Source organism: Austrofundulus limnaeus, unplaced genomic scaffold (assembly GCF_001266775.1).
Source record: "Austrofundulus limnaeus strain Quisiro unplaced genomic scaffold, Austrofundulus_limnaeus-1.0 Scaffold150, whole genome shotgun sequence".
Taxonomy (NCBI): Eukaryota; Metazoa; Chordata; class Actinopteri; order Cyprinodontiformes; family Rivulidae; genus Austrofundulus; species Austrofundulus limnaeus.
In genome coordinates, this window is record NW_013952552.1 from 931,577 (window position 1) to 942,190 (window position 10,614).

The 10,614-nt window shown below is 44.9% G+C and overlaps 1 protein-coding gene across 1 annotated transcript in view; it reads right to left on the bottom strand.

Moving 5' to 3' along the window:
- The window catches only part of epha4l (eph receptor A4, like), a gene marked incomplete at its 3' end in the record, with an annotated part of 68,497 nt that extends 60,989 nt beyond the window's left edge, over nt 1–7,508 (bottom strand). The window contains 4 exon segments of the mRNA XM_014016654.1: nt 1,991–2,654; nt 5,424–5,491; nt 6,774–7,086; nt 7,194–7,508. Coding sequence (XP_013872108.1) covers nt 1,991–2,654; nt 5,424–5,491; nt 6,774–6,918 — 877 coding nt within the window.
- Between the last annotated feature and the right edge of the window lie 3,106 nt (nt 7,509–10,614).

Consider the following 10,614-nt stretch of genomic DNA (forward strand, 5'->3'; position numbering starts at 1 on the left):
CCCCACCCCCACCCACCGCCCTCCCCAAAACAAGCTTCTGTCTGAGCTTCTTGGTCAGACATGAAGACTGGAGCCCCTCTTCCATAAAAGCTTGTCACTCATGGGATTATTAACCAGCTCATCAGTGCACTTGAGGTCCGACAGTGGGCAACACCTCTTAAGCTTTCAGTCAGTGGAGCTCATCCACACTGACGCCAAAGGCTGCACCTAAAGGAATCAGAGCCCAACTGCAAATGAAATGCGGAATGCAGAATATGTGAATACTGTAACTGAAGCTAAAAGTTAATGGAGTGTCTGGCACTGTTAACTTAAACACAATCAAGCAGATGCAGTGAAATGTGAACTAAATGGCTACATGGGCTTTGAAAGCAGCAATGCCAGGATAAGGCTGGCAAATTCAAAGAGAATGCATTAGTCTCGTAAAATCAATGAATCTGTATCCATATTGCCTTCTTTAGCAACTAACAGCTATTAATCTTAATAGGAAATAAACTAAGAAGGAGGCAAATTTAAAGTGACAAGTATCCCAGATGCAAGTCTACTGTTTAAGATTATATTTTATTATTTTTGAAACATCAAAAGTTACTTTTTTTCAGAATGCTGAAGAAAATAACATTAAGTTCAAAACCAACTATTTTCCGACTCATTTCCATCTCCAAGACTTTTTTTAAGTTGACTGCAAAATGAAACCTGGCCAGAGCCACAGAACAAAAAGCAGCTCATGTGAAGCCTTTTCTAACGCACACCCAGAAGCCCATCTGTGACTACTTGAACTCCTTTTCCTTTCCCACCCCCAACCAGACAGTGGCACCCCTAAATCACCAGACCTGTTTGTCACGTAATTAGACCTTCAAAATAAAGGCATCTTGTAAATTAGGAGAGGTGCAGTGGTATGGCTCCCAGTTAATCACCCGTGCCCAGCCTCTGACCCCTCACTGCTACAGCCCACTGTGTTTTGTGTGTGGTGGTGATGGGGCTGCAGGAGGTGTCTACCAATAACCATCGAGGCAGAATTGGCATCCACTCTGTCGGCCAGCATTCAGACCAGCAAAACACTTAGCATGATCCACCAAACAGCTACTGGGCTCTACTGGAAGCTAATGACAAAACAGTGACATGCAGCATGAACTATACAGTCCATTATGGACAACAAAAAAAAAATTTAACTAGGTCAAAAGCTTTGAGAAAACCACTTGAGACCTATAATCATACATTTAAAACACCTATTAGCAAGATTTAAATTCTAGTAAAATGATTAGATTTATAATGATATCTCAAAGGAACAATCATGGATCAGATTGAAACAAAGCTTGAAGGACGCACCCTGAGATGACTTTTAGTCTTTATCAAACTGCCAGGTGTGGAATCAAACCAGACTGGAATTAGAATAATTGTCCACAAAAAGGCTATTCCCCCAACCAAACAGCACAATTTCAGCTCCATCTCAGAGTAGTGTGTTTTCACTCCTCTGACACATGCTTTGAATTATAAACACTTTCTCTCTCTCCTTCTCTTTCTCTATAGCTGCCTATCTCTTTATTTTCCAGCATTTGGACTCCATTGGAAACTGGAAAAATAACAGGTGGAGGTGAAAGACACAGCAGTGGTGCAAACCAATTGGAGCTCTACCCCACTCTGCTGGTTTTATCAATTCTCCTGGGATACATCCCTTTGCACAACACCTCCCAGTGGGCCTGCTAATTACTCCATTTACAGTCATCATTGCATCCACTGCCCCAGCCACATGCTGGAAAGAAGAGTAAGAGAGTGAGGAAATAAAAACATCCAACCGAGTGTAAGGTAGTTAAATAGAGGAAGGAGAGGGAAGGACAAAGAGAGCAAAACACATGGGATAGCGACAAAGAAACACAGACGGGGGAGACGGGATATTTTGAGGGGACTCAGGGTGTGAGGAGCACGGCTGGTCTATACATTTATAATGAGGCCAAAATGACAGTAGAACAGCAGTGAATGAATGTCAGTCCTTTACCTTGGCATTCTGAATTGCGCTCCTCATATCCAGGGTTGCACAAGCAGTTCCCTATTGGCACCAACCACTCTCCATCAGCTCCACAGTACATCTTAGGAACCTCTTTCTCCTCTGAATTATCCACACACGAGCCTCGAACTTCCACCAGTGAGGACGTATCGGCTCCAGTGATGGTGTCGGGAAACTGAGCCAGGTTCCGCACCGATAAGGGACATTTCTTATAGTAGACCCTGACTGAAACCAGAGCGATGCACGCTCCAACATCCTGGAAGGCCAAATAGAAACCCTTTCGGGTCAGGGCACCCACGTCCCGGACCTCCGTGTTCAGCTTCATAATGCGGTCACCGATGTCCACCTGAGTGAAGCTCTCGTCCGCAGCGATGGTGTCGATCTTGTTGAACTGGTTCTCGCGGATGTAGCGCTCTTTGTCATTGTTGGACTCGTAGTAGTAAAGGTTGAAGGTTTCCTTGCAGGTTCCCATGACCCCCGGCAGACTGTTGCAGTCCCGGAGGGTGAACTTGATCTCAATGTAGACACGCTGGGCACCTCCACGGGGGATCCAGTCAGTGCGGAGCCAGTTGTTCTGACTTGGCTCCATGACATTACACACCTGGTACGTCCGGATAGGGATGTTCTTTTCATCCATAATGCTCACTTCCTCCCACTGGGAAAAGGACACATTAAAAATGTTACAAGCAGTCTGCTAACTCAATTGCCTCTATTGCAAACTCACAACTAAAGAAGCATAAAGAACCCAAAGGTTTTGCAGCAAGTACAATAAAGTTTAAAGACATCTGAAAAATATCCAAAATAATTGCTCTCAAAATGAAACAGGCTGTGTTGTGCTAAACGTGAGTGTAACTTTTGTTCATCCCCGAGGAGCATTTGGTTTGTTTGATTTGAGTCTCGGCAAACTAATGCATGTTTTATGACTGACACCTAACAGATTTGTTAGCTCCTAATACAGAATCACAAAGCTGTTATTATTCAGTGCTTGTCCTTAACCATCAGAAATAAAGTGTGTAATTAGTTCTATGCCTCAGTGATCTTCAGTTCAATTACATAAGAAGGGGTGTACGAAATCCACATCCCCACAAACTCACACAAATATAGTTCGAGGATGTTAATGTAGGTTAAAAAAGGAGGAAAGAATGCTCTAATGCATTATTACGCAGATGCAGATGGTCTTTGAACAAGTGTAATGATCGAGCAGGCCTGCTTCACATCTGCATAATGGAGCAGGACCTGGAGACCGAGGCACACATGTTCGCTTATGTTAGTATGAACTCATAAAGAGAAGAGGGAGACACTGATGTGAGGCGCATGGATTATTTTACCCTGCGCCACTTGGCTTATTTTCGCCAAGAGGCAATGTTTGTTTTACTTATGATAGAGTTCCCCTCTCGACAGAGCACCGTAGAGTAAATAGGAGCCTGCCTGGAGAGGCAAAGAGCACTCAAGTTTTTATTATTTTTTTTACAGTGTCTTAAATAGAGTCTTTGACTGAGCCGGACTTTAAACAAGAGCAGACAAGCCTTTGGCTGCTGCACTTTTAACAATTTAGGAGACTCTATGAAATAAACAGAAGAGAATGGGGGGAGATATGACTGATACGGCCAGATATGACTCGAATCCTAATCATAAACACTCTGGATTAAAACCTTATTTCCCAGGAGTAGGGAGGGATAATCGTAAACGCAGCTGCAGCTGTATGATTTGAGAAAATGTCCATCGTCCTCTGCTGTTCTCTACTTTGCTGAAACCCCTCCTCTCCTTTTGTTGTGGAAATCTAGCGGCGCTGAGATAAGGCTGCGCCTTTCCCTGATAGCAGGAAAAGAGGGAGAATGAGATCAATTGGTCATAATGAGAGGGTGAAAGCAGGCTTGCTGGCGCTGCCAAGACCCTGTCAATCACTTGTTCGCGATAAAACGGCCGATTGGAGGACCTAAACAGAGTGCAAGTTCATTTGGCTGGAAAGCAGTGATTTCAACAGCTGGGTGAAACGAACCGCTGCTTTTATTCGTTAATCGACATGATTGAAGCAAATTTATCTTTAGTTTCTGTAAATCTCACAAGGCTTTCGTGTGCTTGTTATTTTATCAGAGAAGGTGAAACTCATGCAGTAATCTCTCACCACCGAAAGCAAAAGGTTGAAAATGCTTTTGCCCAGATCTGTGCCTGAGTTGGTTTGTTTGTTAGCAGAATAGCTCATGCACCAGTGGATGATGTGTAACACAGATTTTTAAAAAAGTAATCATTGGATAAGCATCAAAACTTGATTAACTTTTAGACGTATTTAAATTGAAGATGGCTGCCACAGCAAAGAGATTTTAGGAGAGTGCCACTAATGTGTTACATGGCATAAAACTTTGGAGCTGTTTGTCTGTTAGCAAAGCATTTCATCAATTATTGAAAAAATGTCAATGAAATTCTTAGAGTAACCAATGGATATTTTTCTACAACGGATTAATTTTTGGAGTCACATCAGTTCAAGATGACCACTACAGCCAATCATTACTCTCAAACACAAAACAGACTCTACCTCAATCAAGTTTAGATGCAATGAGCTAAAACTTGGTGAGCTGACACCTCAACACATACTCTGAGTGCTAACAGATTTCACGGGGTATTGTAATTTTGCATTAAATTGCGTAAAATACCTACAAGGTTAGATAAAAAAGACTTTAACTTTGTTATTACTAAACATAACATGATCTTAGTTCAAAATGTTAGTATGAAATGCAGCGAGTGATGTGAATTCCCTTGTCAAATGCTGTTTTTTCAATAGATTTTGGTTATGTAAGCAATTTGACCATTTCAGTACGACTGAACAACGTGCGCCCGTTTTTCTTCAAACGCCTTTGGTGTCTAATATCAGAAGGCCGGTTAAAGTGGGGGGGGGGTCAGGCTTTTGGTGTTTGGCGCTGAGGTTATCGCTGGTCGTCCTGCAGCTTGAGCTGAAGCTCTCCACACTTTTCCTCGTCATTCATCCATTCCAGAGGGTCCTCCGTCAGCTGCCAAGTTCCTCTCCCTGCTCAGCTGAATGGTGGAAATGGATATAAAGTTTCTCCACAAAGACTGATTCAATCCATCTATTCAGGAAACCCGACGCCAGCTGCAGTATCAGCCCCTGCATCTGACCATTACAGAGTGGCTTGGGGGTGGGGAGGGGGGCTTGAGTGGGGTGCTTCAAAATGTGGATTCTGGGCTCTCGTGAAGGTGTTCCTGGGGGTTCCTCAACAGTTGCAACAAACGTCTTAATTCAGATTATAGCCGTATTTTCTTGCACCAATTCCTGACATGAAAATCTCTTCATAAAGTCTCACCAGGACACTGTTTCACTTCACACCTCTCATAATAACATTTATCATCTCTCTGCTTATTATTATTATTTTGCCTCTGAACAAGGGGAACACGTCTGCGTGGTACCTACCCCTCCTTCTGTCGGGCTGGCGACCCATCCCAGCTCCCCCTGGACAGATCTGGAGTCCAGTAGCGTGACTGGAAAACAAGAAGAGGAGAAGTAAGCAGCAGCTCTGGCAGAGATCAGGCCTAATAAACCCAGAAAGAAAAATCTCTGCTTTTTTACTTTCACTCAGATAACTGTTAAAACTGTGCATCAAGTGAAAAAATACTTGAAAATCAGAGCTGGAAACATTTAAAAAGTCTGGGTTTTCTTGTGTAGGTCGAGCTTATTGACTTTTGTTCATAAAATGATTTGGAAAAGTACAGATTTTTCATTTAACTCAGGTTTTAATTGGAGCTAAGAGCAGAAACTTGGTTTTGAACTGAAAAGGCATAAACACACACAGACTCCCCAAAAAGGACAATCTCACATTTTATATTAAAATAAAATAAAACAATAAGTTTTGGTTTTAACAGGTTTGATAAAAAAATCTCGGTATTATTTTTTTTAACAGTGCGTCTACAATTCCTGAAACAATAAGCCGATTAGAGGACATAAATATAAGAAATAATTATTAAGTACGTTCAAACAAATAAAAACGTGGGATTGTTTGTTTGTAACAAGTGAGTTATTTTAGGGAAAAAGGATTTGGGAGGAACAGAAGAATGTTGTGTCAGACGGAGGAGAGAAGCGCATTAATTGAGTTGGTTAAAAAATGTGATCAGAATAAAAACGGGTATGATGAGGAGAAGACGGCGGAGCTGCACGCGCTCAACCTCTGCTTTAAAACATTTTATGTTTATTATTGTTTTGGTAGAAATCACACAATATATATTATCAATAATATATGTTTTTTTTTTATTTGATGGAAAAAATAAGTTATTATTTGGTCGGCTCAACTTTTAGATTCGGGGTCCAAATAAAAAATAATTTTCCAAACAGAATTAATTCCGTCTGGTTCCTCAAATCTGTCAAATCATCCTGCTTGTCTGTGTGGGGGTTTGTGATTTTTTAAAACAGAATTCTGAGCTGACTGTCTTCCTAATTTTGGTTTGTTTTGGTCAAATCTATCCAGGGGCCACACTTGTTCGGACTCCCGGAGCAGCAGACGCGATCCGAGCCGAGACCCGAGCGGTCGCTGCGCTTTTGGACAACCCTCCTCAATCCAGTCTCAAACTGTGAAAATTCATTCTAAATAAAAACAGTCGTGCGTAAAGGTGACCGTCGCCGTTTTCTTTCTTTAAACTCTGCGCCGCGCAGAAAAAAAAAAAAAAAACCGGGGCCACAGGCTCCGCGGCGCAAACGCACACAAACAAACTGAGTGGGATGGATTCTGAAGTCAGTCCATGGCACTTCTTTATCTCCCTGCAGCCTTACCTTCATTCTGGGGGTATATCCGAGTTGAAGAACCAAGAAGCGCAGAAATCCCAGGAAGAAGAAAGGTGGCCGTGAATACAATCCCTGCCATGAGTGCCATTTGCGTCGCTGGTCCCGTTTTTCCTCTTAATCTTTTTCTTTGCATTTCTTTTCTCTCTGGTCTCTCTCTCTCTCTCTCTCTCTCTCTCTCTCTCTCTCTCTCTCTCTCTCTCTCAGTGGTCTGAAGCGGGCAGCAGCAGCAGAAAGACGCTCGGAGCGCTCAGGCAGGAGGTTGGTTCTGTGCGCTCTGACGCATCGAGTCAGGATCGGAAACCTGAAGGGACAAGAGGAGCTGGGTGCAAATAATCATTAAATCAATAACACCCCCACTGCCCCAACTCCCCTCCTTCAACAGCAGCGATAAGATACTATATTTCTAACCTGCAAGAAGTTTCTGGGCACAGAAAGGACCCAAAGCTTCCCCACCGTTCCGTGAGTCACCAGCTGGCGTTCCAAAAATAAACTTTTGCAGTTTCTTGTTCTCACCAGTGGAAAAAAAAAAACGAAACAAAAACAAACTGGGAATGTGCGTGGACGCGCTCCCCCGGGGATCAATGCGCGCGCACAGACACTTTGAGTAAAATCAAGCGCATCTCAAACTCTAAAAGAAAGGGGAAAAAAACTCTGCCTGTAAAATCCACGAGCGAAGAGCTGCACGTCCGTCCCTGTCCTCCTGTCCTCATCAGCAGACACTGTGCTGATTCTGCAGGTCGTCTGGCTCCAGCCGCGCGCAGCCGGCCTGCCTGTAAAATCCGGCACAAGGTCGCCACCTGGCGGCCACACCGGCGCCGGTTCCGCCTTCAACAATTGGATTAAAGAACAAGCATGAGCATGACCTCCCGTGCCTTACAGGGTAATAAACTTAGCAAAATTGACAATAGTCGCTCCGGGATCTGCAGCAAGCCTGTACTGGATCATCATCACTTGTTGTTTTCTAATATTATCAAGCTTTTTATGATGAAACAGGTCCATGTATTGGGATGTGCAAAACCTGAGATTTTCAGTTTTCCTCCAAACAAAGGCTGCATTGTTCCTGTCTGAAGACAGCCAGCTGTGTGCAGGTTGGAGGTTTAGTTCGGGGTGCTCTCTCTCCATGTCCTCCTACACAGGTCACCCAAACGCTCTCCCATGAGAGGCTGTTGGCCGGCAACCTCTGAACCTCTGATATCTGTGTGGGCATGGTCAGGGCGCACTGCATCAGCTCATGCAGCTGCCAGGGAGAAGCGCATACAACCACAGCTGGCACCGTTTTGAAATATTGTGTCTTATTTTAAGTGGAATGTGGCCTTTTACAGATTAGAGATGCAGCAGTTCCGCTGGGAAACATGTACCCCACCTGAAAGCCGTGGAGGAAGTTATTGTGTTCGTATCAGCTGTGGGCAGTCCAAACAAAATTTAATCACTCAGATCAGACAAGGATCTTGGAAATTTAAATAAGCTGCAGGCGCTTTGTAATTCATCACTTTAGACACAGAACTCTGTGATTGCAAGTCAGTGAGGGGAAACGCTGAGAGGCGGTTTTGTGCACACTCAGCAAGTGTCTGAATGAGTCCTGCCATTACAGCATCACACACACAAGTGTGTCTTTGTCAGGAAATTGGATTTGTATCCACTGACTTCAGCTCCTGAGCCTTTTAGTAGTCATCATCCCAAGCTTCAGCTAACAAAGTAATTTCTGCATTTTCAAGGAGATAGTATGTATTTTTTTATTGGCTGCTTCCAAAAGGTGAAGGTGGATGATGTAGTGCCCATGTCTGTGTACTAACACATCTAATGAACCACTGGATAAATATCAGTGAAATTTGTAGAAAACAGGAAATAATCATTGAATACCAACTGATTTTAGAAAAACAACTTTATTTAAGTGAAGTTTCGTTCCAGATGTTGTGCTAGCATTTGGTGTGGTTGTAGCTGAGGGACAATAAGCACACACTCCATGCATGTCAAGTAGTACGAACTGTCTGTAAATCACACAGATTTTGCACCAGCTTGCAAGACTTATAGAGGAAATATCAAGGATATTTTTCAAAAATTCAATATTAAACTTTTTTTGTCACTTCAGTAGAAAATGAAACCAAATATTAGTTTATTTAGTTTATTTATTTCTTCATCATCAGTGACTTTTTTTAAGTGAAGAGAAAATAGAGAGAAAAACAGAGAGAGAAGTAATTAGAAAGATAGAAAGATTGAAATAGCGATTAGAAGTATATTAAATATAAACCAACAAAACACGGGACCACACACACCCAACATCTGTCGGCTCACCTGAAAAATAAATGGATAAATACATGGAGGGCATATATAAAACTATACCCATATATTCATAAAGACATACATACATATACGCCTACATTCATAAATATTGTCAGTATATACACACAGACATATATACACACTCAGTGACCTGTCAGAACCCCCTGGATCAGAACACCTGTTTGTGAGCAGTTGTGAACATGTGTGTATATACAAGATTTCTCCAATGGAATATTTAATAGTGACTGTGGAGGATCATAGACACAACCCCAAGACACGAGGCAGACATAGGGAAGACCAGAGCCCAAGGGSCCGAGAGGAATCCCGAGCGCCGAGCCCCAAGGGGCACCTGCACGGGAAGATCCGCCCACCCACCCCCCAGATCAGACCATAGGGGAGAACTGGGAGAGTCCCCCCAGCGAACACATGCACGGCCCCCGGGGTCAGCAGAGACAAACTCATGGGCCCCACCGGCACCCGCCATACCAGAGCAGATCCAGGAAAGGGCACAGAGGTCCGGGCCCCCAGGGCGCACCCCCTCCAGACCAAAGCCCAACAGGCCCAGAGGCCCCGAGCCCCAGCAGGCAGTCACTAGGCCAGGCCGGTACACACCCCAGTGCCCAGCCCCAGACCCCGGGAACCCCCAGCACGCTGGTGGCCAGCCGCACACCCCACCAGGGGGCCGAGTAGCAGCGGGCCCCGAGATAAACCAGCAGGAGGGGCAGCCCAGACCGCAGCCTGACAAATACCCAAACAYACACAATCACACCATCCCACCCTCATCCTCACCCCCACTCAATCAAAGACATACAAGGACGCCACATTCCACTCATACCCCTGATACACACTCTATACCCCCAGGTCCAGGACATGCACCCACCCCCTATTGGAGGCAGCACACACCGAACCCAGGAGGTAGACCCAATCATTCTGAGGTGGAGAGGAGCAGATAGCCAAGGCCCGGCCCGGTCCCCACCAGGACGCCCGGCCAGCCCCCCTGGCCTGGGGGCCACCCACAGGAACCAAGAGCCACACCTCAGGAGACCAAGCAGCACCAGGGAGGATGGAGAGCCAGCCCCGCCCCCGGCAACTGTCCAAGCCCCGAGCCCACCCACAGTCCAGGACCGCGCCCGGCGGTCCGCCTTTCTTCAGGACCCCCTCCCCAAATGGCAGTCGGGGAACGGGATGGGAATAAAGACCCTGACACCCACACCCCCCACCCCCAGATGTACTGTTGGTGCGTGTTGTTCTATAGAGTAATTAAAAAGAAAAAGAAGAGGCAGAGGCCGGCGTGGTTAAAGTTCACCCTCCACCACTACTCTAACCCAAAACCCTAAGTGTCTATTAGCAAACCTAGGGGGTGGGCACAGGCACAGGAGGCAAGAGTGGCGCCATCTGGCCACCTATAGCCATGAGTGCCCAGTATATTAATGTTAAACTTTTTAAAGCCATTCTTTCCTTCCTCCTACTACAATTTTTCTGTTCCCTTGAAGCTACCATGACCCCCTCACCCCCATCGCCCCTGCAGCCGTGCATCATGGCACACGCC